The sequence below is a fragment of the Protopterus annectens genome, chromosome 3.part1, assembly GCF_019279795.1.
Source record: "Protopterus annectens isolate FY-2018-M chromosome 3.part1, PAN1.0, whole genome shotgun sequence".
NCBI classification, from domain to species: domain Eukaryota; kingdom Metazoa; phylum Chordata; order Ceratodontiformes; family Protopteridae; genus Protopterus; species Protopterus annectens.
Genome location: NC_056732.1, coordinates 480,038,822 through 480,062,174, shown reverse-complemented (window position 1 = coordinate 480,062,174; position 23,353 = coordinate 480,038,822). Strand labels below are relative to the sequence as shown.

Sequence of the window (23,353 nt, the reverse complement as noted above, 5' to 3'; positions counted from 1 at the left end):
CACTGGTGTGAATACAATAATTACTTATAGTGTGCTAACACTCTATTTTTAGTTCTCTCTTTCTCAATATCTTGTACCTTATCACCAACCTTCTTTTCAGAGTCATAATGGTCAAAACTGGCATTATCTGATTTGCAGTCACAGTCTCATTAGAATGGGGAAATATTATTTATTATACAATGCTCAGCTGCCAGGCCAGAATCCGTGCCGTGCTAAATATCTCAATATTTAAAAATAAAAGGCCCGTCGGACTTTTTCCGGTTTCTCGAAAGCTAAAACTGTCCTCGCAATAAAAAAGAGTTTAACTAAACAACAGGTAAAAAAAAAAAACGGAGATCCTGTTTTAAAGCTGTTGTCCGTTTATGTTAAACCCTTTAACATAGCTTGTAATAAAAAAAGTAATCTTCGCTAATTTTAATCTTTCTTTGCTTTTTTAAATGGGTTTATTATATTAAGGGTTTTTAGACGTTTTAAAAATAAAAAACGGAGATATCTTATGTTTATTTTAACGCTGTCTCATCATGTTGTTAAGCATTTAACATAGCGAACCATAAAAAAAAGCGAGGAGCTTCTTCTCGCTGTTTTTTTTGCCAGAGCTGGCGCGTACCGCAGGGGCCAGGACAGCAGACATACCGGACCTACGCCAGAACCGCAGACAGCAAAGAGCCATTAGTAAGTATAATATTATAGAAAGTAATTATTTCTTTTCTTAATTTCTTTCATTAATAATGTCATTATAACCACTTCTGGAGTGTGGGTAATGCTGTAATGCTTTTACGTTTGTTTATCCTCGGCCTCGCCTCGGGACCAAACCAAAAACCACCAACTGCGGTAACACTAGCATTACACACACCCAGGCGGTATATTCTTTAACATTGCTAGATCCCTTAACTTGAACTTCAAATGTTTCAGTTGACACATAACCATAAGAAACTGATCTTGTTCTGTTGTTTGGAGAGAAAAGTCTTTGTAAATCAAATTTCTTTGCCCTCTAATCCTACAAAATGTACCTGGTTGCCACAGCTGAGTCAAAGTCTCCTCTTTTATAAACCAAGACATAGTGCATCAAAATGTGTTAAGATCACCCAGTCACAAATTCCAGAATTGATAGGTGAACCAATTCTTTCAAGACCATTCCGATTTGGCAGATAGCCAGAGATAACAAGAGCAGCCTGCCATTTATCCATTGCATACAGGACACAGGCTGCTCTCTCTCTCAGACCTCTATCTCATGTAAATTATGTACACATGCATTTTATTCTTGTTGAACCAATTTAGTATTTCCAGTTTCATTTAAACTGCTCCTTTGGCACCATACTTTCCAGTAGCACAGGCTAAATAATAATAAATCATCACTTTGACATCTACAATACCTATGACCATCTTAGCTGTGAATTTCAACAACATGCATGTAGATTTCAGATTTTAGTGAATATCATCATCATATACACGTTCACTTCTGCATTAAAAATGTTGAATTGCTTCCAGAAGTGTACCTTATTTTATAAACTAGTAATCAGTATAATTTCTCTGGCAATATACAGTGTTGTGCCATACAAACTAAAATTAACATACTATTTTAGCAGCAGCCATGAAAAACTAAACTTATTTTTTGCATCAGTTTACTACAAATATTTGTGGAGCAGGTGGAGATAACTTTTTTATCTTTGGCAGCATCTCTGCTACTTATGTCATTTTTACTTTATAAATGGATCTTTTGAGGATGGTGAAGGTTGTAGAAAGCTTAACTAATGCGAAAAAACAGGATTTGTGTAGAGCTGTCCTATCAACAGAGATAGTGACAAGACTGAATCTAATTACTAGTGCCTTTTAATACTAATACACAATATGGATGGACAGACAGATACAGAGGTAGACACACATACACAGACACAGAGACACACACACACACACACACACACACACACACACACACACACACACACACACACACACACACACACACACACACACACACACATACATAGTAGAACAATACTTTTACTGAAGCATATTATATGGTACTACGTTAGTTTTTCAGCCTCTGTCTCTGACATCTTTCATTGCGATATACTTTTCATGTCTGTGTGTGTGTGTGTGTATATATATATATATATATATATATATATATATATATATATATATATATATATATATATATGTATCGTATTTCAGTGTACTCCATTGATAGACAGTTTTCTGACTGATTCTAAAGGCATTACTCATGTCTATAATAGCTGTGAATTTTAACATATTGCAATGCAGCTTTTGGATTTTATTCAAAAACATCATCACACAGACACTTCTGATACTTCTTGATGTAGTCATGAAAGATAGTCAAGTCAACTGACCTTATGGAAGCTTCCATGAAAAAGTGCCTTCATTTCAGGTTCTTCAAACGTGACAGTCTGGAAATCTCCTTTATAGTCGTAGTTAAAGAATGTGAGAGTTTTGCCACCATCTGGAACACAAAATAATAGAAAAGTTTAGAGGAACGTATGTCTTACTTTTAAGAATATGAGCAGCATTAGATTCACACCCATGACTACTGAAGAAATAACAGTCTGATAACTTGGTGCCAGTATCTGAATGTTGGCCTTAATTTTACTTTAAACAAACAAAAAAACAATCTTCCCTTTCCAATTACAGAATTCAATAGAAAAAGTAATTATAATGTTATGCTCATAAGTTCCAGTAAAATGCCACAGCTGCTTTGAACAGGTAAGATTCAAGCTCTCATATTACTTCGTATTTATGCAATTCAGTATACACAAACATTCAATGCATAGGGGCTAACAAGGGTATATACATAACACCGTGGTGTGGTAATTAGTACTGCTGCCCTTAGGCTCTGATGTTTGGTGCTGATATCTATGTTGTCTGGATAGATTCTACTAGTTCTCATAGTATTCACTGGGCTTAGTCTGAGCACCTTGGTTTCTTCCAGCCACCCAAATGCATGCTTCTTTAGGTGATTTTTTACTTTAAAAAAGTCTGTCCTTAGGTGTATACATAGAAACTTTTCTCACCGAGCCTTACCTGTAAAGAAGACTTTGGCTGAGTGGGTTTTACCCGGGTACCATAAATAAATACAATGCCTAAGTAATTAACATACCTCACTTACTGACACAAAATTGCACCAGGGACTTGTATATAATTTTTGAATGGCTATGAAGTTGGCCAAGTGGCCAACCAAGTTTCCTGACATGCAATTAGTAAGTCAGAGTCCAATCAATGTGCTTTAAAGTTGTAAATGAGTACCAGCAGCAGAGAAGACTGGGTATGCATGTGACATAGTGGATTTGGTTGACACCTCTGATTTTGGTGGACTTGGTCATTGGTGAACAAGGTGGCAGGTCATCAGTGAAACTCTGTGTTGGAATAAACTTCCAAAAGGTGGCCAATTTAGTGTGCTGGGCATATTCATCTCTACGACTGTGAAAGAGCACAGGAAGAGCAGGATAACAGCAACATGCATGCAGAATACAAAGGGAGAGCAAAGGATGGCATGATATGATGGAGGGGAACAACAGACTGAACTGGTATTGGTGGGCAGAGGGGAAATCAAGAAGGGTGGAGAGACTGGAGGACATGGAGCATGAAATGGACAGAAGGGGCCACAGCCATTCTGTGTGAATGAAACGGACAATGTGTTATATTATTTTGTAAATGAATATCATCTGCCTACAGTGGTTATCACAACCAATCAACAGTTAAGAATCCCTAAGAAAAAGTAAAGAAAATTTCCTGAAAGCCATAAGTCAAGGTTATGCATTGCATTTTGAAAGACAAGTGAAATACAACAACACACACATTTCTTTTTCATAAGTATACTCCTACTGTGTAAGTATAATTGATGCATAAATCCTTCAGTATACTAACATGTAATGGGTCATTAAGGACTGGGCAGTATAAATGGGTACAACATCACCCAAGAACATCAGGCTGTTTATATTCAGACCTTACCAGGGTATGTAACAAAAGAAAAAAAGTCATGACAAAAATCAGAAACAGCAACTCTCATTGAGACAAGAGTTCTCTGATTCAACTAAACAACAAACTAAGACATCTAATAAAGTCTATCAAGGACAAGTATGAGTTCAAGATTGCCTGACAGGTTAAGGACAATCATGTGGTCTTATTCAGCTAAGTCAGGACCTTAAAGGTAACACTTAGCAGTGTGCGGAACTGATGGTAAATGGTACAGCCTGCACTGACCAGGGTGACATAACGAATCTACTGGCTGATAAATTTAGCTCTTTAACTTCACCTCCTCTACTCCCTCCTAATGAAATCCCTTCTAGCATATCTTCCCATCTATCAACAGGGAGTAGGTTCTGATGGTGCTCGCTAAGGCCAAAAAGAGTGTTTTAGTGGACCATGACATTTTCCCTGGTTGTCTCCTAAACAGCCTAAAACATGACCTAGCAGGACCACTTTAGGCACTCTTCAGCTACAGCCTCAAAATAGGTTACATGTCAGGTGAATGAAGGGCAGCAACAGTCATCCATCTTCATATGGGTGGACCATCAACCAACCCCAGGAACTACAGTCCCATCAGTCTGACCAGTCTAATATGCAAAGCCAGAGCACAAGCTATCATGAAAATGATCAGCAAGGACATTGGCAACCCACAGATACTGGAGCCATCCCAGTTTGGTTTTGTTAAGGGAAGGCATTACCTACTAAACCTGGTAGACTTCTTCAACAGGGTCACCGAGGCTGTGGTTGAGGGAAAAATGATGCATACTGCCTACCTTGACCTGGCCATGGCATTTGATAGTATAGCCACTCAAGTAGTATTGACAAACTCTCAGGACTAGACATAAATCCCTATATAGCTTGCTGGATTGCTGTCTAGCTCACAGATAGGACCCAAGAAATCAGGATCAGTGAGACCTCATCTACCAGGAGACTGGTCACCAGTGGAGTACACAAGGCTCTGTGTTGGGCCCACTTCTTTTTATCATCTACTTCTCAGAAGACAAAGATAATGTCAAAGGCCTCTGGCTCACTAAGTTCATACATTACTGTAAATTAGGCATTATCATAGATTTCCCCCACAACACCAACATGCTACAAGAGGGTCTTACACAAACAAATGACTGGTGCCAAAGCCATGGATTGAAACTCACCAAGAAGAAATGCATTATAGTGCCCTTTGGGAAATCATCCACTCAAGCTAATTACTCCATTGATAAACACCCCTAAGAGTTGGCCTTATAGTTAGGGTTCTGGAAACATATGTAGACAGTAATCTGGCCTTCTACCAACATGTAGCCAAGACAGGAAGAAAATTATTATATGTCACCCAACTAGTAAGCAAGGATATGGCATCCAGGTCCAAGGAAGTTATAGCACCACTCTGCTCAGTCCTGTCAAACCCATCACAGAGTACAGTGTCCTCTTTGGCATGTACCTAACCAGACACTTGAAGCAGCTGGAATGCTGTCTCAGGCTCCTCACAAGGAGAATCCAGGGTATGAATAACCTGTCTTACACCTAGGCCCTACCTCTGTAGTGAGTCTCCTACAGGTTACTGAGAGGCGATCTATGCCTAGCATATAAGGCATCCTCAGATGAAGCTCTGATGGATCTTTTGCACATCTGCAAAACAAAGAGCACCAGAAACACTAGATCCAATAGGTTCATAGGTTCTCCAGCATGTTTTGTTTATTGTGATGACAATGACCTGAAATTTGCCTGCGACAGAAATAGAACATGCTAAAGAAAGCGATATGTGTCTCAAAGGATCCCCGTGTTATGGAATACACTCCCCATCTACATGAAGCAGAGTTCATCCCTGACCATATTCAAAAAAAAAACTTGATCATTGGATGGGAAATCACAATTTTATCCCTAGTCTGGCCTCCATGTCTTTAATGAACAAAGGCCAACAGTAAGTAAATTAATGCCCGACTAACATACCACCCTACACAACCCTTAGCTACCTCCTTAATAACATACCCTGCCATTTAGGCATCAAAGCAACTTGGGGTCAAAACTGGGTTGTGTTGCACGGTTAGGCTTGTAAAGACCCTTGTGGTTGTTAACCTAGTATAAACCTATGGACCTATTTTCTCAAGGGATAGCCAGTACATATAAAGGACCTGGAGAACATTAAAGGCAACTGATAATGTTAAACAAATGGAAGGACAACTTCTCGTATATATGAAAGGAATAGCTTTTCCATCTAAACTGTGTTCAAAAGCATGATTATTATTGGCAAATGTATTAGAGAATCTGAGGCACCATGCAAGCATTAGCACATGACAAGGTATGTGTTATGTTCCAATAACAGCACCTTATTAGGACTAATCAACACCTCAGAATGTGTTAACGAGCTCATAAAATCTTTCCCAAAACACATATGCAAAATAAATGAATTGAAGCTGTAAGCAAAATAAGAAAAAATAATTCATGATATTAAAATGAAAAAATGGCTTCTTTGATTAAACTGTTTCTTTTATTCTGAGTCATATAACACATGATTTTTTTGTTTAAAAAAAAAGTGGGGTAGAAGCAATATTTTATGACTGCAGAACTGAGTAAAAATCAAATGTAACTCACATTATATGATTTAATCAGTTGTCATGCCAAAGAGTCAATAGTAGACAATAAATACTATGTACTAGAAATGAAAAGAACAGAGCAGCTGTTGATTCACTTATTTAGTTTGTTGATCTGGTATATCTCATTAAGCCTTTTTGTACAGAGCCACAAAAGCAAATACACACACACACACACACACACACACACACACACACACACACACACACGTGTTTGCTTAAAGGCAGGGTATTAACATTTTCACAACAGAACTGGACAAAGCATCATATCCAAGTCCCATCATATGATATAGTCTGTTGTCCTATTAACAGTCAAGAAAGAAAATGTCCTTATTACATACATACTCCTGTTTGTACATTTGAACTGCCCTTTTTTATCACAGGACAGCATATTAAGGACATATTATAGTGTAGTCCAAATCAGTACAGACACTAGCTTTTAATGGAAATATTTTCAAGCTTTTAAACTTGTAAAAGATTAACAGGCAACAACCAAAGGAGGACCTGCTTTCTTTCATATAAAAAATGTACAGACTGCTAAAAGGGATTATTTACTTTTCAATACATCTGAAGCCCTGCTGAATTCCAGTACCATTCTGCTAACAAACTGTACCAAAGGCCACTGTTGTAACAAGGGGCGGAGTCTGAATAACAATCTGGAGGAACTGCACGTGTCTGATTTGAAGATATGTCCTTCTGCTGCCAGCAACAAAACATTTGTAAACAAAAATGGGAATGCAGCTATGTAATATAACATATTTATGCAAATAAATGGTGTCTTATTATGACAGGAACAATAATTACATAGTTTTAGTTATTACTGGCTTTCAAATCACTTTCTAACCCCAGTGAAGGCTTTTAGTTATTATCTGTTCCAACTGATGGAATATACTTCTTTGTTGGCAGTATGGATTAGAACCAGAACGACTGTTTTCCTTAAGTACATGATCATATGATATATTTATCTAATTATATTTCTTTATTTCAGAAGCTCATTTTTTTCTTATTATTTACAATGGCATAACATTTGAATGTATTCCCACTTTATATATATATATATATATATATATATATATATATATATATATATATATATATATATATATATATAAATTAATATATTGACAGTAGCATAGCTGGCAAATAGTTAAAATGTCTATTTTTTTCTTTAGAGGTTTTTTAGTTTTTAATTAGTTTGTACAGCTATGATAAAATATCACCTTAAATGCTGGACATGGTTTTAAAACCTAGCTTTATATTTGTGAATTTTTCCTAAAGCAGATAAACTAATTTTATGAAGTCAGAAGACATCCGGATTTCATAATAAAATTCTTTATTTTGAAAGGCTGTACATTTCAGTATACTTTTAATACAGAAAGTCATTCATCAATTTTAAAGTCTATCACTAGTGGGTAAATGCTTCTGGCCAGTGCAAATATATTCTAAATTCATAGCAAGTTTACAATTCCAAGTGATCCTTTACTGTCAGACTTAGACCTTCAATGAACAATAAATAAATTCACTACCTCCTATCCACTCTTTCACCCTAGTCTGGAATTGTTGGAGGATCTTTGATGTCTTTATCTCTAGAGGACATTTACTCTTTAATTTAGATATAACTTATGTAATATTTCATCTTGCTCATTGGTAGTGTTACATTATATTGTAATGTTGTGTCTATGAGTTTTATTACTTTTATAAAATTCTAGACTCAGTATTGTTTTAGTATTTATCTCTTGAGACTTTCTGCAGAACACAAATTTTGCCCTAAAAATCAGTAATTAACACTATACAAGCTGAACACCAGTAGTTTGAGTACTGAAGGTAACCTCTTACTAGTATTGTTTAGGAAATTTCCTCTACATATATCTAGTAGATTTATTTAACTCAGTGTATATGGATAGAATGAAGAGCTGTATTCTCGAGTAGGACTTGCAAAACAAATTCTAGGCCATTCTGGCAGTCTGTTAATAAAATACCACATTTCTGACTGGAGACAGCTCAGGGTCAAAGAAAGCTTAAATGTGAGAAACATCTTTTTAACTGAACAAGTAAAGCAGCTTTTCACATTTTGTGTTCAGCAAACATATATATTTTTTTCACTTTTAAACAGTTTAATGGTAGCACTAAATGCAGCAAATTCAGTACTTTCATTAAGTTATACTGAAAGAAAGTACCTGTGTTTAGTATGTCTTTCAAGTGCTTTAAGCTTGAATGCGATAAGGCAGCTCACACAATTAGTACTGCAAGCATGAAACAACAAGTAGTGTGACTGGCACTATAGATGTGATTGAGTTATCCACACCAGCTTCATAGCTTTGGCTTTAAATTATATAGTATTTTCTTTAAAAGAGAAGCTGCTATGACTTTTCACCCCACTGTCCTTCATTTGAGTTGTCCAGTATTATTTCTTTCTCACTTTGTCTTCTGTCAGCCGTAGATTTTTGTTTTACATGTGTAAATGTGTGTCAACGGGGTTCCCTTCAGAATCTCAGAATCCTAAAACCTTGAAATTCATATGGTCAAGGCCATATGATCAAAGTTTTAGAACTTCAAAATTCCGAATGGAGATCTGCATACAGTGTGAAACGGGAGATTTCCCATTTCTTCACTGTACTGCGATCTCGGAGTTGGTATATTTAAGTAGCAGGGGTGCAGGGGGGCTTGCCCCCCTGCAGAAACATTTAAATAGCTGTTTTCTTTTTTATTTTGGATTTATGGTCTCGATCATATGACATTCGATGTTTTGGAATTTCGAGATTCTGAAGTGAATCCATGTCAACACATCTCTTCTCTTCTCTGTGCACCACTGGGCAGCATATACTCACTAGGCTCATTCTCTAGGCATGAAACCTCTAAGGGTCTCCTATCTGGTAAAAAGAGTCACCTCTCTCCCTCTAATGATGGGAGATCCAGCAATTCCTTCCCTCACCTCTACCATTAATTGAACATGGGTGATCAAGGTCACAGCCAAGGCTTCATCCCTCTGCACCAGAGGGTTGAGTTATGTCATTGTGTGCTGAGAAAATGGAACCTGTTTTACAGTCATTATCATACAAGGAAATCAGACACTGATGTGACATTGATAAGGTAGAAAACAAACATGACAAGAACTGTCACCAGCACACATAACAAAGTAATACATATATATAAGTAATAATTTAAAGCAATTATTTGAAGCAGCCCACAACCAAAGGCCCATAACATGGGTCTCAGAGTTGAGAATGTCTGATGGAAATTAACCAAAAAATAAAGCCACATTTTCTGAGTGAAGGACTAGGGAGTAGTCTTATTAGAGGTGGATATTGTTTCACTGGTAGCTAGGACTGGACTGGGTTATATGAGACATGCTGACGCTACGTGTGGGAATATTCATCAACAGCTGACCTCCATGCATTTTGGCTATGGTCCATATGGGCATAAGGGGGTGAGTAGCAAATAAATGTGCAAAACTGAGACTTGGTAGTATGAAAGCTGTCTAGACTTACATCTATGTAGTTCTGAAAAAGACTTAGTAAAGGAAGGAAGGTATAATTTAACACAAAACAGAATTCATTTTAGCATGGGGGATTATAAAAGAGGTCAAAGGGCTACGAAGTGCAAGAAAATGACAGATAAGGCCAAATGCAATTTCAAAACATTTATGCCCAATAGACCTCTCTAAATTTGCAAAAACCTTCAGGCAAGTATTGTTTTGCTCAACTTTTCAACTCTGTTTAAAATGAATATATGCAATTTTCTTCTTATTTAATTCAGTCCTACATTTGTTTATTACCAGGCCAACAAGCTTATACTGATGTTGTAAGACTTGGAAGAAAAACTGTATGACTATACTACAATGAAGAAAATAAAGTTGGATTAGCTCTCCTTTCTGGATGTAGGACAAGCTCCCAAATGCCATGAGTTGTTTTCCATGTTTTCAGTTTTACCAAAACTGAGACTCTGAAATAAACTCTACCAAAAGAACAAAAGTTTGAAAGCATAAACAGCGCAAAGCATACTAAGCATGCAGACACACACCAAAAACCACCATACACCGACTCACACACACACACACACACACACACACACACACACACACACACACACACACACACACACACACACACACACACACACACACACACAGACATAAGCTCTCGTGCACACAGGCATGCATGCACACATAGACACACGCTCATGCACACTTGTGTGCACATGCACACACAAACACACTCATACACATTACTCCATGTGGAAGCAACTCCCCTTCATCTCCTTACTTACTAATGTAACACGTGCCACAGAAAAATAGCACTGTGACTCTTCTGAGTTTCATAGGTCCAACACAGACATATCATTTACTCTACAAGGAAACACATCTTCGCCTCTGCCGTATACATGCACCATGCCATACGCAACATCATTCAGAATACATTTCATTTTGAATACAGTTTGCACACCACACACATTCTGTTTTCTGAAATCTGAATAAAAACACTGACAACTGCAACATTACCCATTTCCCATTCTTTCGAATATATAACTGATTTTGTTGAAACAAAGAAATGCATTCGCTATTAACAAGACTCGAACACAGTAGATTAACTCTGCATTTGAATAATTATCTTCCTGACCAAGACCTACAACCTTCTGTTTATGTTTAGCAGCAGAGGCCTCTGATACACAAGTCTAAACAATGACTACATTACAACTTGTACAGACATTGCCTTTTCATAAGTATTACAACTGACAGAAAGCTTAGCTTAAAAAAATAAAATGAGATAAATCTAGTTGATCAGTTAAACAGAGTATTTTAGAGTAAAACATATTTTTATAAGTATTTTTAGAAGAATAATCCAACATAAAATGACGCTGCTAAAACATTTTTAAATTGGTCTTATCAAAAAATATAGAGTGACATGAGCTTTGCTGCTTCCATATCCAAAACATAACACTTCCTGAATGAATGTGTAAATGATATGTATTATGTATGGCATCAAGGTAAGGGATACAATTAAAAATGTCTTTGAAATACTGCTTCTTACCAACTACCATTGTCTTCAATAGCCGTGCGATCCTGTAATTGTTTACAAAATGCAACCAAGGGATCAATTTACGTTGGACACAAACATGCACAAGGTTATGCAATGCATTCCACTGTTTTTGTCAGGATTAATAAATGCAGCATTGGGGAATGTACAGTTTATTTCCTTGCAAGTTTAAGGTTTCTCATAAACAAGTGTAAACTTTATAATTGAAAATAAATACAAAATGATAAAAAACACACCCCTGGTTATTTCTTGATGTAGAACAGATTGCATATCTACAAACAAAATGCTTTATCAGAAATGCTAAAAATAAATTGCAAAGTAAATTAAAGCTGATAGATCCAGCTATTACAGCAGCAACAACATGCCTTCCAGGGTTATAATGCTGTTTAAAATCAATTCTGGTAGTAACAGACAATAGGGAATGCGGCTGAATTGAACCATTAGTTAAAACACTACAATTTCTTGACATATCCTTGTAGATTACCTGCAGATTCCTTCCTTGTTTCCATAATACAGCAGTGATGTTTACTAAGTTTCAGAGATCCAATTAAGCTAGCAAAAATCCATCTTAATAGGCATAGTTTCTATAGAAATAAAGAGGGAGTTTGATGGGTTCCTTTTGTAATACACAGTTTTTCTGCATGACTTTTCAGGTGCCCATAGGAAGCTAACATGTCAGTTCAACTCACCCTGTTAAAAATGATTTACTCCTTATACTGGATGACTGTAGTTTTAGACAAAAATTAAGACTATAATAAACATTGAAGCCCACATCTCCATATTACGGACCTTGCACCTGTACCCCTGCAACTTAAGTAAGCAACTTACAGTTCACTACAACACAGTGGGAATGAAAATCCCCATGTGCAGTGACTCTTTCTTATCACATCATCTTTAATGAACTGACACGGAGTCATACAGAGTTTCATGATGGCTGGTGACTTGAGCTTCATAGACAAAATACACTGCAGTGCAAAATGGACATGAATAACTAAACATGAACATATTGTATAAGAAGATAGATAGCTGAACGTTAAGGAAGTACACAAGGCAGAAGGGAAAGCAATGTAGCTCAGAGCAAACCAAGAAGGGTGAAGTCGCTGTCTCATGCCTCATTGAGCGATCCTCATGAGAATGAGTGTAAGAATAACAGTAGATAAAGCGAACAGTGGTTAGCAGTGTCACTATAAGCTTCAAAGAAAAATATACATCAGATGTGAAAGAGCAATAAATGGGTGCCAGCAAGCTGGACACCTTATTGTTTCTATGAACACAGGAAAGTAGGAAAGGTGGTATAGTGTCTAGATCTTCTAGAGGAATTCACATCATGAACTCAGTAAGGTAAAGCATGGCTCGGGGAAGGATGGACACTTTTATTGTGGGGAAAGATTCACAGTTTATGTAGGTTCATAGGTTCATAGGTAGGTACTAGACTATTGGCCCTAGGGCCTATATAAGCCTAGTCAAATGGTACCCTGGCTTTTGCCACCCAAGAAAATTATTTTCCTGTGCCCCTGTCAAGGAGAGCCACAGAAGTGATCCCCGGGGTGAATTTCCTATCTCCCATCCAATCATCAAGATTTTTCTTGAAGAGTGCTAATGAGGAGCTTTGTTTGATATAGATAGGTAGTTTGCTCCAGAGTATGGGAAGTCTCTGGGACAGGAATTTATCCCTCCTGCATGTTCTGTTTATTGTGGTGACAAGGTTTAGGTCCCTAGAGCGTGTAGCTCAGAGGGATGGGGATTTCTTTAAGTGGAGCATGTCCAACAGCTCTGGGTTTGACATAGCTTTGTATGTTAGGCAGATATCGCCTCTGAGTAGGCGATATGCGACAGAGTAAAGCTGGAGTTTTTTGAGACGGTCTGCGTAGGGCATCTGTTTGAGGCTGGTAATCCTCTTTGTGAGGTATTTCTGTGGCCTTTCCAGTTGTTGTAGATGTCTTGTGAGGTACATACAAAAAGGGGCATTGTACTCTATAATGGGTCTAATGAGTGATGAGTAGAGGGGAACAATTACCTCTTTTTTCCTGGATGAAAAACCTTTTGTGATGAGGTGTGCCATGTAAAAGGATTTCCTGACTACTGTGGCGATGTGGTTATCAAAGGAGAGACTACTGTCCACCTGTGTCCCAAGGTCTCTTATCATACTTTCGGTGTTAAGTAGACTACTGCCTATGTGGTAGTTCATGGGTACAGAATTTTTACCAAAAGGGATGACAATGCACTTTTTGAGATTGAGCTTGAGGCCATGGTTTTGACACCAGGCATCTGTCTCAGTGAGGCACTTTTGTAGGATGTCCACATCATTAGGAGTTTTGATTATGGCTCCTAGTTTGCAGTCATCTGTGAACTTTGTTAGCCAAAGACCTTCTGTGTTAGCCTGTACTTCAGAGAAGTAGATACCAAACAGGAGAGGACCTAGGACTGAGCCCCGTGGTACTCCACTTGTCACTGGCCTGAAGTTGGATTTAGAGTCTTCTACTTTCACAGTGTGGGTTCTGTCAGTGAGCAGTTGATAACCCATCTTGTGACATAGGGATTTATACCTAGTTTAGTGAGTTTATCTATAATTCCAGAGTGGAGGATGGTGTTGAAAGCCTTCGAGAGATCTAGATAGGCTGTGTGAACCAGCTTACCCTCATCTACGGCTTTGGTGACCGCTTCAAGGAAGTCTATCAGGTTTAGGAGACATGATCTGCATTTTACAAACCCGAACTGGGTAGGGTCCAGAGTTTGGAGATTACCAATGTCATTGTTTATAAGTTCCATGATGATACGGTCCATAGCCTTGCAGACCAGCCTCATCAGGCTAATGGGGCAGTAGTTCTCAGGGTCTGTGGTGGCTCCCCCTTTGTGGAGTGGGATAACTGTTGATGTGCACCATTCAGTGGGCACAAAGCCTGAGGTGAGGCTATGATTGAACATGGTACTTAGGTGGGGTGTCAGTTCGTTCTGTAGTTCATGTAGAACGCAGCTTTGGATGTTGTCAGGTCCCATGGATGCTGTGTTCTTGGCTTTGGAGAGTGCGTAAAGTTAAAAATACAAAATGGAAGGGGGAGAGGCAAAAGACAAGAGATGGGAGGAAGGTATGGGAAGGATAGGATGTGGGAGCATACAAATGCACACAGCACAAGGAAAAGCACAGATAAACAGTGGCAGGTGTGTATTTACAAACTGGGGCGAACATGGATAGACTAATACTGGGGACACTGTGAGTTACTGGCAGAAGGCCAGCTGCCAAATAACCAGAAGAAGCATCAGTCTGACCATGATACAGATTACAACAGGAGTTAATGCATTGTCACCCAACAAGCCATTACCTATGGTTAGCCTCCTTGTACTAATGCCCTAGCTCTAGTCAGGGGAAGTGACTTGGGTGGGCTACCTGTCTGGGATGGGTTGGACCCCTCTGGCATGGCACTGTCAGCCTGGCTAAGATAGGTTGGTAGTTAGCAATGACTGACAAGCCCCTTGAAGCTCAGCTGCACCACTGCAACATGCACAAGGAAGACACAAATGGAAAGATGCCATTAGTGATCAGGACCCATAACTGGCACAGAAAGAGGATATTAACCTTGCTGCATCATAAGTCTGTCCTGCCTCTTGTAGCAGGTGGCAGCATCTTTTCTTAGCCTGCCTGTGCTGAAATACAAAAGTGATATGCAGACCATCACACTCCATGTGCAGGTGTCACTGAGGCATAGATTGCAGTGCAAAGCTACAACTTCATATATGCATGCAAGCAAGCAAGAAGAAACCTGAAATGTTGCCCACAGTACCAGAAAGATAGTACACTACCATGTATCTGTGCAATGAAGCAAAAGCAAGACATGATATTCACAGCTAGGAAAGCAATATACACTATCACATATACTGTTCAAGTCCTCCCATGAACACTGCCATATGCCGTACTTCTACAAACAAAGCAGTGCCACAACAATACAGCTGCTAACAACAGCATAAGCAATGTAAGCCAGTAACCTAGAACAGAAAACTTGGCATATCCTGGGATCTGTTAGAGGAAACAAATCCTATTAGAAACAGAACAATGAAAGTCAGAAAAACAGATTTTTAACTGCAGTTTGACACACACTAGAAATTATCATTCCATTAACGGCATTCTTGTCTCACTTTTGTTTCCCATGGCTGGACATTTTAATGGCTGCAGCAGCACATTTCATCAGTATAGAAGATGCTGGTTGGCCTGTTCATTGGGTGTATTAGGCATCCACCTTCTAGAATGGACCTGTAGAACATATCCCATCAGCTGTTCCATGAACTGGCTGTGTTGTACATACAGTATTATTTTGCTCTCCATAACAAACTAGGCAGCTACTCCCCATAGGCAGTAGCAAAGACAGCCACACAGCAGTACAAAATGGAGATTGACATCATGCGTTATATGGGACTTTCAGTAGTATCTAGTGCACCTTAGTGTCAGAACATCATTCAATGTGCACGTGTGCACAGCCTGCATGGCTTGGTGTGCACAGCACACTGGTGATGAGCAGAACTTGTGAAAGCCTCATGTCTCATATGCACTTCTGTGAAACATAGAGCTTCAGAGACACTGGTGGAATATATCCTCATTAGCATATATATGGTGTAAACTAGTGCATATTAGCAACTTTTATGGCTAGTCTGCCATGATCAATATCAAAATATGCAGCAACAAAACAATGCAATAGGCTTATCTGTGCAAGTTAAAGTACTAGCTGACAGCACAGGAGCAGCAATTCTACAGGACAGAGCCCAAAGGAGATACACAGTAGTGAATAGTACTGCGGTAAGCAGTGTATCAGCACTGTTATATCTATGTGCATTCTACCCTGTGAAAAGCCATTCCTAACAATAATGCAGGTATGGTAACACTAGTATTCAGTTCTATGTTTGTGTTCAACATATGCCTGTAACTGTATCTGAGGGATGAAATCCCGCAGAAACATGAATACCACTACCTGCCCTCCATTCTGCACTCAGCTTTACAACATTACTTGTGTACTTATGTGCCAGTGATTGGAACAAGTCTATGGTAACATTATTGGATGTATGGTTGCATTACTGGTCTAGACTCTGTTGGCTTGCTATACAGAGCTGTGCACACCCTAAAAACTGTGCTAAAAAGCTCCTGCCTTGCCCTCACATGGTACTTATCTGCAATGGATACAACTGCTGGGAACATCTTCATATCTTACCCCAGTGGCAAAATATCCATGGACCCCGTGCAACATATGTGCCCCTGTGAGCAAACATGTCAGCTGTTAAGAAAAGCTCCAGTCTCATACAGCTCCTGTTGAACCTCTGAGTATTATGGACTCCAGCCATATCTTTTGTCTGTACCCTTTCCTATCTACTGGGATACCTCAATGTCCAGCATATCTGTGGTTCCCCACTATCTCCCTATCCCTGTCCAAACCTATCATGTGCTGAACAGCCAGGATGTCATTTATGTGGCAGTGTTAACTCACTGCACCCCCACATCTCTTGTCTATTAATATGGTGTTTTCTTTTCCTAGGTATATGCATGTCTTCCAGACTTTGTGATCAGCTGGGGTTAGACAAGTTCAGCCATACTGAGAAAGACATCCAGTTAAAGCACTCAGAATGAATAGGAGGTGCTTATTTGGTAGATGGTGCATGCAACAGCCTCTTTGGGACTGCGTGTGGGACACAGTAGTCCATGGTATCAATGCAGTGTGTGGGAAGAATTGCACAAAATCTCAATGTTAGTAGTAAGTCAATGACGTAATAAGGCAGGCAGTGCAGAGGGAACACAACAAAGCTACTGAAAAGGCTGCAAATGGAGGGGTAGCCACCTTGCACTGTAACCATCAAAGATGATAAGTCAGTCTTTACATGTCTGCATGGAGATGATGATGATGATGGAATGGGTATCATACAAGGACGAGTGGACACTGTTTCTGGAAGTGGACAAATGATGTGTATCTCACATGGAGACCTGCCAAGTTAGTAGCCAAACTGCATCTCGTATACAGTTTTTGTGCCGAGATTAACATCAAAGGGCACACACTGGCCACTGCCTATGTAGTGACATTACTGCCAGCACAGGTAAGCATATAGTAATTGCTAGCATGCACTCACCTGTCATTTGTAGGCACATCACAGTGCGAGATGCGGGTCTATATTATATAGTCGAAGTTTCAAAAATTCGAACCTCACATGAGCGAACTTGTATGAGCAAAATTCGAAACATCGACTATATAATAAATAAAAAAAAAAAAAAAACTTACCTTACCACTCTGAGCAGGGGGGCAAGCCCCATGCACCCACCACAAACCCCTTACTTAAATATACCAAGTCCGAGTGTGAGTGAAAAGCTGTTGACTTATACCTTCGACCTTTCCGATGTTTGATCATATGATGTCGACCATCTATGATTCGAACATCGGAATGGTCGCTCATCTAATATAGACCCCAAGATGCTTTGCAGAGTGGGCACTGTCACTCAATTATTTCATGTGTTGTGTAATAACAGGAGAGACCTCTGCCACAATGATACCTGTAGAGATGGGTCTACCTGATTTAACCGAAAGCTTCAAACGCTGACAATGAGAACACCGACACCGGAAGATCGACAGAGGAGAAGACCAACAGTTGAAAATTCCGACACTGAGAACACCATGTTAAGGTAAGTGTGCAGTAGGGACGGACATTAGGGTCAGGGTGTGGGTAAGGCAAGTGTGTGATAGTGACGGACGTTAGGGTTAGGGTGCGGGTCAGGTAAGTGTGCAATAGTGACAGATTTTAGGTTTAGGGGCGGGTTAAGTGAGTTAGGGTTAGGGTGCGAGTAAGGCAAGTGTGCGTTAGTGACGGACTTTAGGGTTACAGGAGGATTAAGTGAGTTAGGGTTAGGGTGCGGGTAAGGTAAGTGTGCGATAGTGACAGACTTAAGGGTTAGGGGCGGATTAAGTGAGTTAGGGTTAGGGTGCGGGTAAGGTAAGTGTTCAATAGTGACAGACCTTAGGGTTAGGGTTTGGGTTAAGGTTAGTGCATAGATAGTTGTGCATGTAAGGTTTAGTGTAGGTTTGTAAGGTGTTTAGTGTGCTTGTGGTGTGTGTGTGTTTCTCGGAAAACTTATTTGTTTTGTTGATTGTCGGGATTGTGGTTTGTCGGGCATGTGAAGTTTCATGTTTTTGAACTTTCGGTTTTGTGGTGTCGGTTATTTCGTTGTCGGTGTTTTGGCGTGTCGGCATTATCAGGTAGACCCGTAGAGACATATCCAAAGCAAAAACTTAGAATTCATCTGTGCAGGGTCTGACAATAACACCAACACACAGATCAATTTTCTGTCTAGGACAAAATAACACCAGTCACCTGCCTCTTGAGTGGTTATACACCCACTGCTCAGGGTGAAAAGGTAGTCTCTTCCACACCTGCTGCTCTAGAGGTTGCACAGTATGGGGGATTACCATTCCTGTCATTGTGGGGTTTCCTGTGACTGACAGCATTGTCACTGTTACTTTTGGGTCTGTTAAGCCTGTTTGCCCAACATCACAGATTGCATCATCACTGAAAAAGTGTTTGTAACTAGTCATCCTTTGTGACAAAGCTTCAGTCTTAATTTGAGTAATTCAGTGAAACGATATCCACGCCCTGTAAACCATTTGATATTGCATCTGAAACTACATGCAAAGCTTTTTACTCTGCTCTCAGGCAAGAAGCTCTCAACATTTGACTTTTAGCAGTATTCTTGCACACAAGTTGAGGATGCATGCTTTTTGTTTCACGTAAGTGGTACATTTACAGGGCATCTTACATAAGCTGGGGTACATATTACCCTCTCTGGTACATTCTGCCAGTACATTTCATTTTTCTTCTGCTTCTGATTTGGGGTTGTTGATGAGTCCTTGATTTTAATTTCATGAACAAATACCTTTACAGAAGGCAGGTATAATGATGTAGACACCCTGTGCAAATAATAGTTGTACCGGTCTAGTTTTAACTGAATGGGAGAATCCATATTTTTTCACTGGCCATCAGTTTGTAGATAAATCATTATTTTAGTCTCAGTTTGTTGATAATATCTTTTTGCAAGGGGGTGATGTTGACGTTTTGGAAGCATTGATTACTAAAGACCAGGCATTGTGGCAGACTATGATTAGGAACCAAGAATCAACAGATGAAGCTACCAGTTTCATTAGTCTATATCCCATCTTGATTACAAGCTTTATCAGTCACCAAAAGGATAAGATGATGGATAAAAGCAGAAAAAATGAGGAACTTTCTAGAGTAGCCAGGCTCATTCTCTTTGATAGAATGAAGAGTACAGCAATCCAGGGGTGCACTCTGAGAACAGCAATTGATTCGTTGTATTCAGAGGTATCACTTTTAAGAGATTTGGATATTTGGTGAGGATGACTCATGGCTGTCTTCCTTGTGAGTTTCACCAGGCACAGATCATTGGGAAAGTCTTCATGGCAGACACAGAACACTTTGGAAGGATTATATATCTCTCAGTTTGCCTGGAATGCCTAGTGATCCAACAGAATGCACTTGAGACTATTGCTGTAGAAGTCTGGTTTACTCTGTCCAGCTTACTTACACATGATCCTCACCAAGAAGAGTGGTTTAGAAAGTGATGATGATTGTGATGATGATGGAGTCTTATATAATATGAATTTGCTGTAGCGCAAGAGATGCATCACATTCTTATTAACCTGGAACTTATTACCACAAAACATCCTTCAAAATCCAAACAGTCACAAATTCAAACTACTCCTAAAAGCATTTCACTAATCATTGGCTGTGCTCCTGCACAGCTCCAGGCTAATCACACTCACTCTTTTCTCTAACTAGATCTACTTTCTATACACACCAATCTATACTCTCCTATGTGACAAGTTAATATTTGTCTGTCTGTTTCTCTCCTATTGTGATAACAAGTTATTATTTACCTGTCTGTTTCTCATCTTCCATCCTCATAACCTCTGAAGGGTATGAAGTCTGAAACTAAAATGTCTGCCACTATTTTCTAACTTCAGTCTTTAAAGATTTGCTATTATATTGCCAGAAAACAACAATTTTATGAAAAATGGGCCAAAAATATGAGGCAAAAATCTATACAGTTGAGAGGTGCATTCCCCACAAGAAACCAGAATAAGACATGGTGGAACCCTGTAATACTGACATCTAACCCTAAGAAAGTCACTTTTATTTAGGGAAGATATAACAGGTTCTGGGTGAAAACTAGAATCATATAAATAATCCAATGGATAAAAAGATTTACAAAACAGTGTAGAAAACACAGACTGACCAGCTATACCAAATGTGGTGACATCCAAATAGTCAACTGCAGAAACATGAGAAAAAGATGTGAAAGTTAAACCAAATCTATTGTTCCTCAATTCTTCCACAAACATTTTAGACTAAGATGCACTCCACTTACAAATAAATATCAAATCATGAATATAAAAAATAAATAAATAAATAACAGGCCACCCACTGAAAAAATCCTTAGAATAAACATATTCCCTTTCAAAAATCCCCATAAATAAACAAGCATATGCTGGGGCAAAAAGGGCTCCCATCCCAGTCCCTGTTAGCTAGTGAAATAATCCGTCATTAAACATAAAAAAAATATTAATTCAAACAAAAATATATCAAGTCACAAAGAAAATGTGTCTGAGGGGAACCCTTTAAAAAATACAAAGCTGGGTTTATGCCAGACTTGTGGCCACTGCTAGTAGAAAGACTAGCCACATGCACTGTCAAACAATACATATTGGATTCCCACACAATTCCATTAATGTTTTGCCATAAATGTGTGGTATACCTAACATAAGAAGGCAATTTTGTCACAGACTCATTCAAATAAACACTAATCATACAACCACAATTTTCAAATATAGTACCAATACCACATACTATTAGTTTACCAGGCGGGTTATCCAAACTTTTTTGTATATTGAGAAAATAATAAAATAACAGTGATTTACACTGTTTATCAAACAACTTTGTTTCCATATCAGTTTGCATAAAATAACCTAACACCCTTATCCAAAAGTTCTAAAAATTAATTTAATATTAAATTATATTTATTAAACATTTCAGCCTATGTTGTATTGCTTCATACACATCTTAGAATTTTAATGAACATTCAGTACAACTACCTTCCTGTCCTTATCAGACGGTGTAATTATTAAATCCTTATTAACACTTAATCCCTTAAGGGTCAGCCAATGTTCATTAGTCAAATAAAAATTAACCTTATTTCTATCAAACTGATCAATAAGTAATATAAAACCATCATTAATAAAAGGTGGAATGAAATTACTACAGACTTTGTATTGTTTAAATCAAAAAGGGATTCATTAATGTCTACTGAGTGAACAGACAACACAAGCATAACTCACACCTTCTCCTTCCTAGTTTTAGTTTTTCTAGTGATTTTCTTGCAGCTTTAAATACTGAGGGCAATTCACAAAGGTTACCACAAAGTGTAGACTACATGTACTCGTACACTTAATATAATCTTTCTGATTGACAAGAAAGCACAAAGAATGTGGTAGGGATGTTGTTGAATACAGACCGTGTACACTTAGTGTAGGCGTTATTGAATCTGGTCTGTCAAGCATTCATTTCAAACGAAGTATCAAAACATGAAATAAAAGAATCCTCATCTAGTGAGCCTAAAGAGGAAACTAAAATATTATTAGTGACATCCATATTAGAAACATTACATATTTGCAAAAAAATGTATCAAGTGTAATTTCCTACACAATTTAAAATGTTTCCACTCTACACTTATAGTATTGAAGGAAAAACAGTTGGAACAAACTTAAGTCCAAAGTTTAAAACAGAGAGTACAAATTCTGACAGAGAAATACATGAAATATTCAACACCTTGTCTCCAATAGTATCAAAATAATGAAAACCAGTCTCGCCTAAGTCTGAGTGAACCTCCAAGAAGAAGAAATCCACGACTCTCGTACTGAGTGTGTAAAAGCTTTAATCCAGTCCACACTCTTATTAACACAAAACACAAAATACAATAAAAGTTCATAAAATGATACGCACTTTTGTTTTGTACAATGCCAAAACATCAATTTAAAATCCCACTTAAATACATATAACAAACTTTACATAATTTCCTATAAGAACCAATACGTTTGTACCATTTGTTCTCACCCCCCCAAGTAAGTAATTTAATTTGTTCTTCACTACAAACACCACTAAATCAGTCATAAAAACTTAACTTTCATTACCAACCAATCAAAATATTGTATAAGTCTCACTTTCTTTTTATATTGATAGCTTAAGAAAACTCTAGTTGTCTGGTAAACTAGTACATATCTCAGGATCATTGCCTTAAAAACAATCAAATAGACAGAACACATTCCCAACATACTTTAAAAAGCTATGTTTGTATCACTTTTAATTTCAATAAACTAGTAATAGAGACTTGTTCATTCAATCCTGGATAATATGTTGCATTGAAAAACAGCTGCCAATAAAGTTCTCTCTTTTCGAGATGGACCGCCCATGGCTCACCCCTCTCATTACTATTAATTTTTTCTAGGATGACGAATTTGAACCAGTGCTTGTCAGTGGTCAAAATATGTTTTGCACAGGTCTAAAAATGATGAATGACTGGTGCTAAAACCATGGTCTGAGAATAAATGCTAAAAAATGCATAATCATGCCCTTCAGTAAATCAGATATCCTTGCAAATTATAATATTGATAGCACGCCCCTAAAAGTAGACCCAGTGGTGTGGGACCTAGGAACACA

General features: G+C 38.3%; 1 protein-coding gene across 2 annotated transcripts in view; it reads right to left on the bottom strand.

The window, feature by feature from the left end:
• The window catches only part of COL14A1 (collagen type XIV alpha 1 chain), a gene marked incomplete at its 3' end in the record, with an annotated part of 1,869,522 nt that overhangs the window by 605,491 nt on the left and 1,240,678 nt on the right, over nucleotides 1-23,353 (bottom strand). For both annotated transcript variants that reach the window (XM_044066920.1, XM_044066919.1), the window contains 1 exon segment: nucleotides 2,352-2,461. In XM_044066920.1, coding sequence (XP_043922855.1) covers nucleotides 2,352-2,461 — 110 coding nt within the window.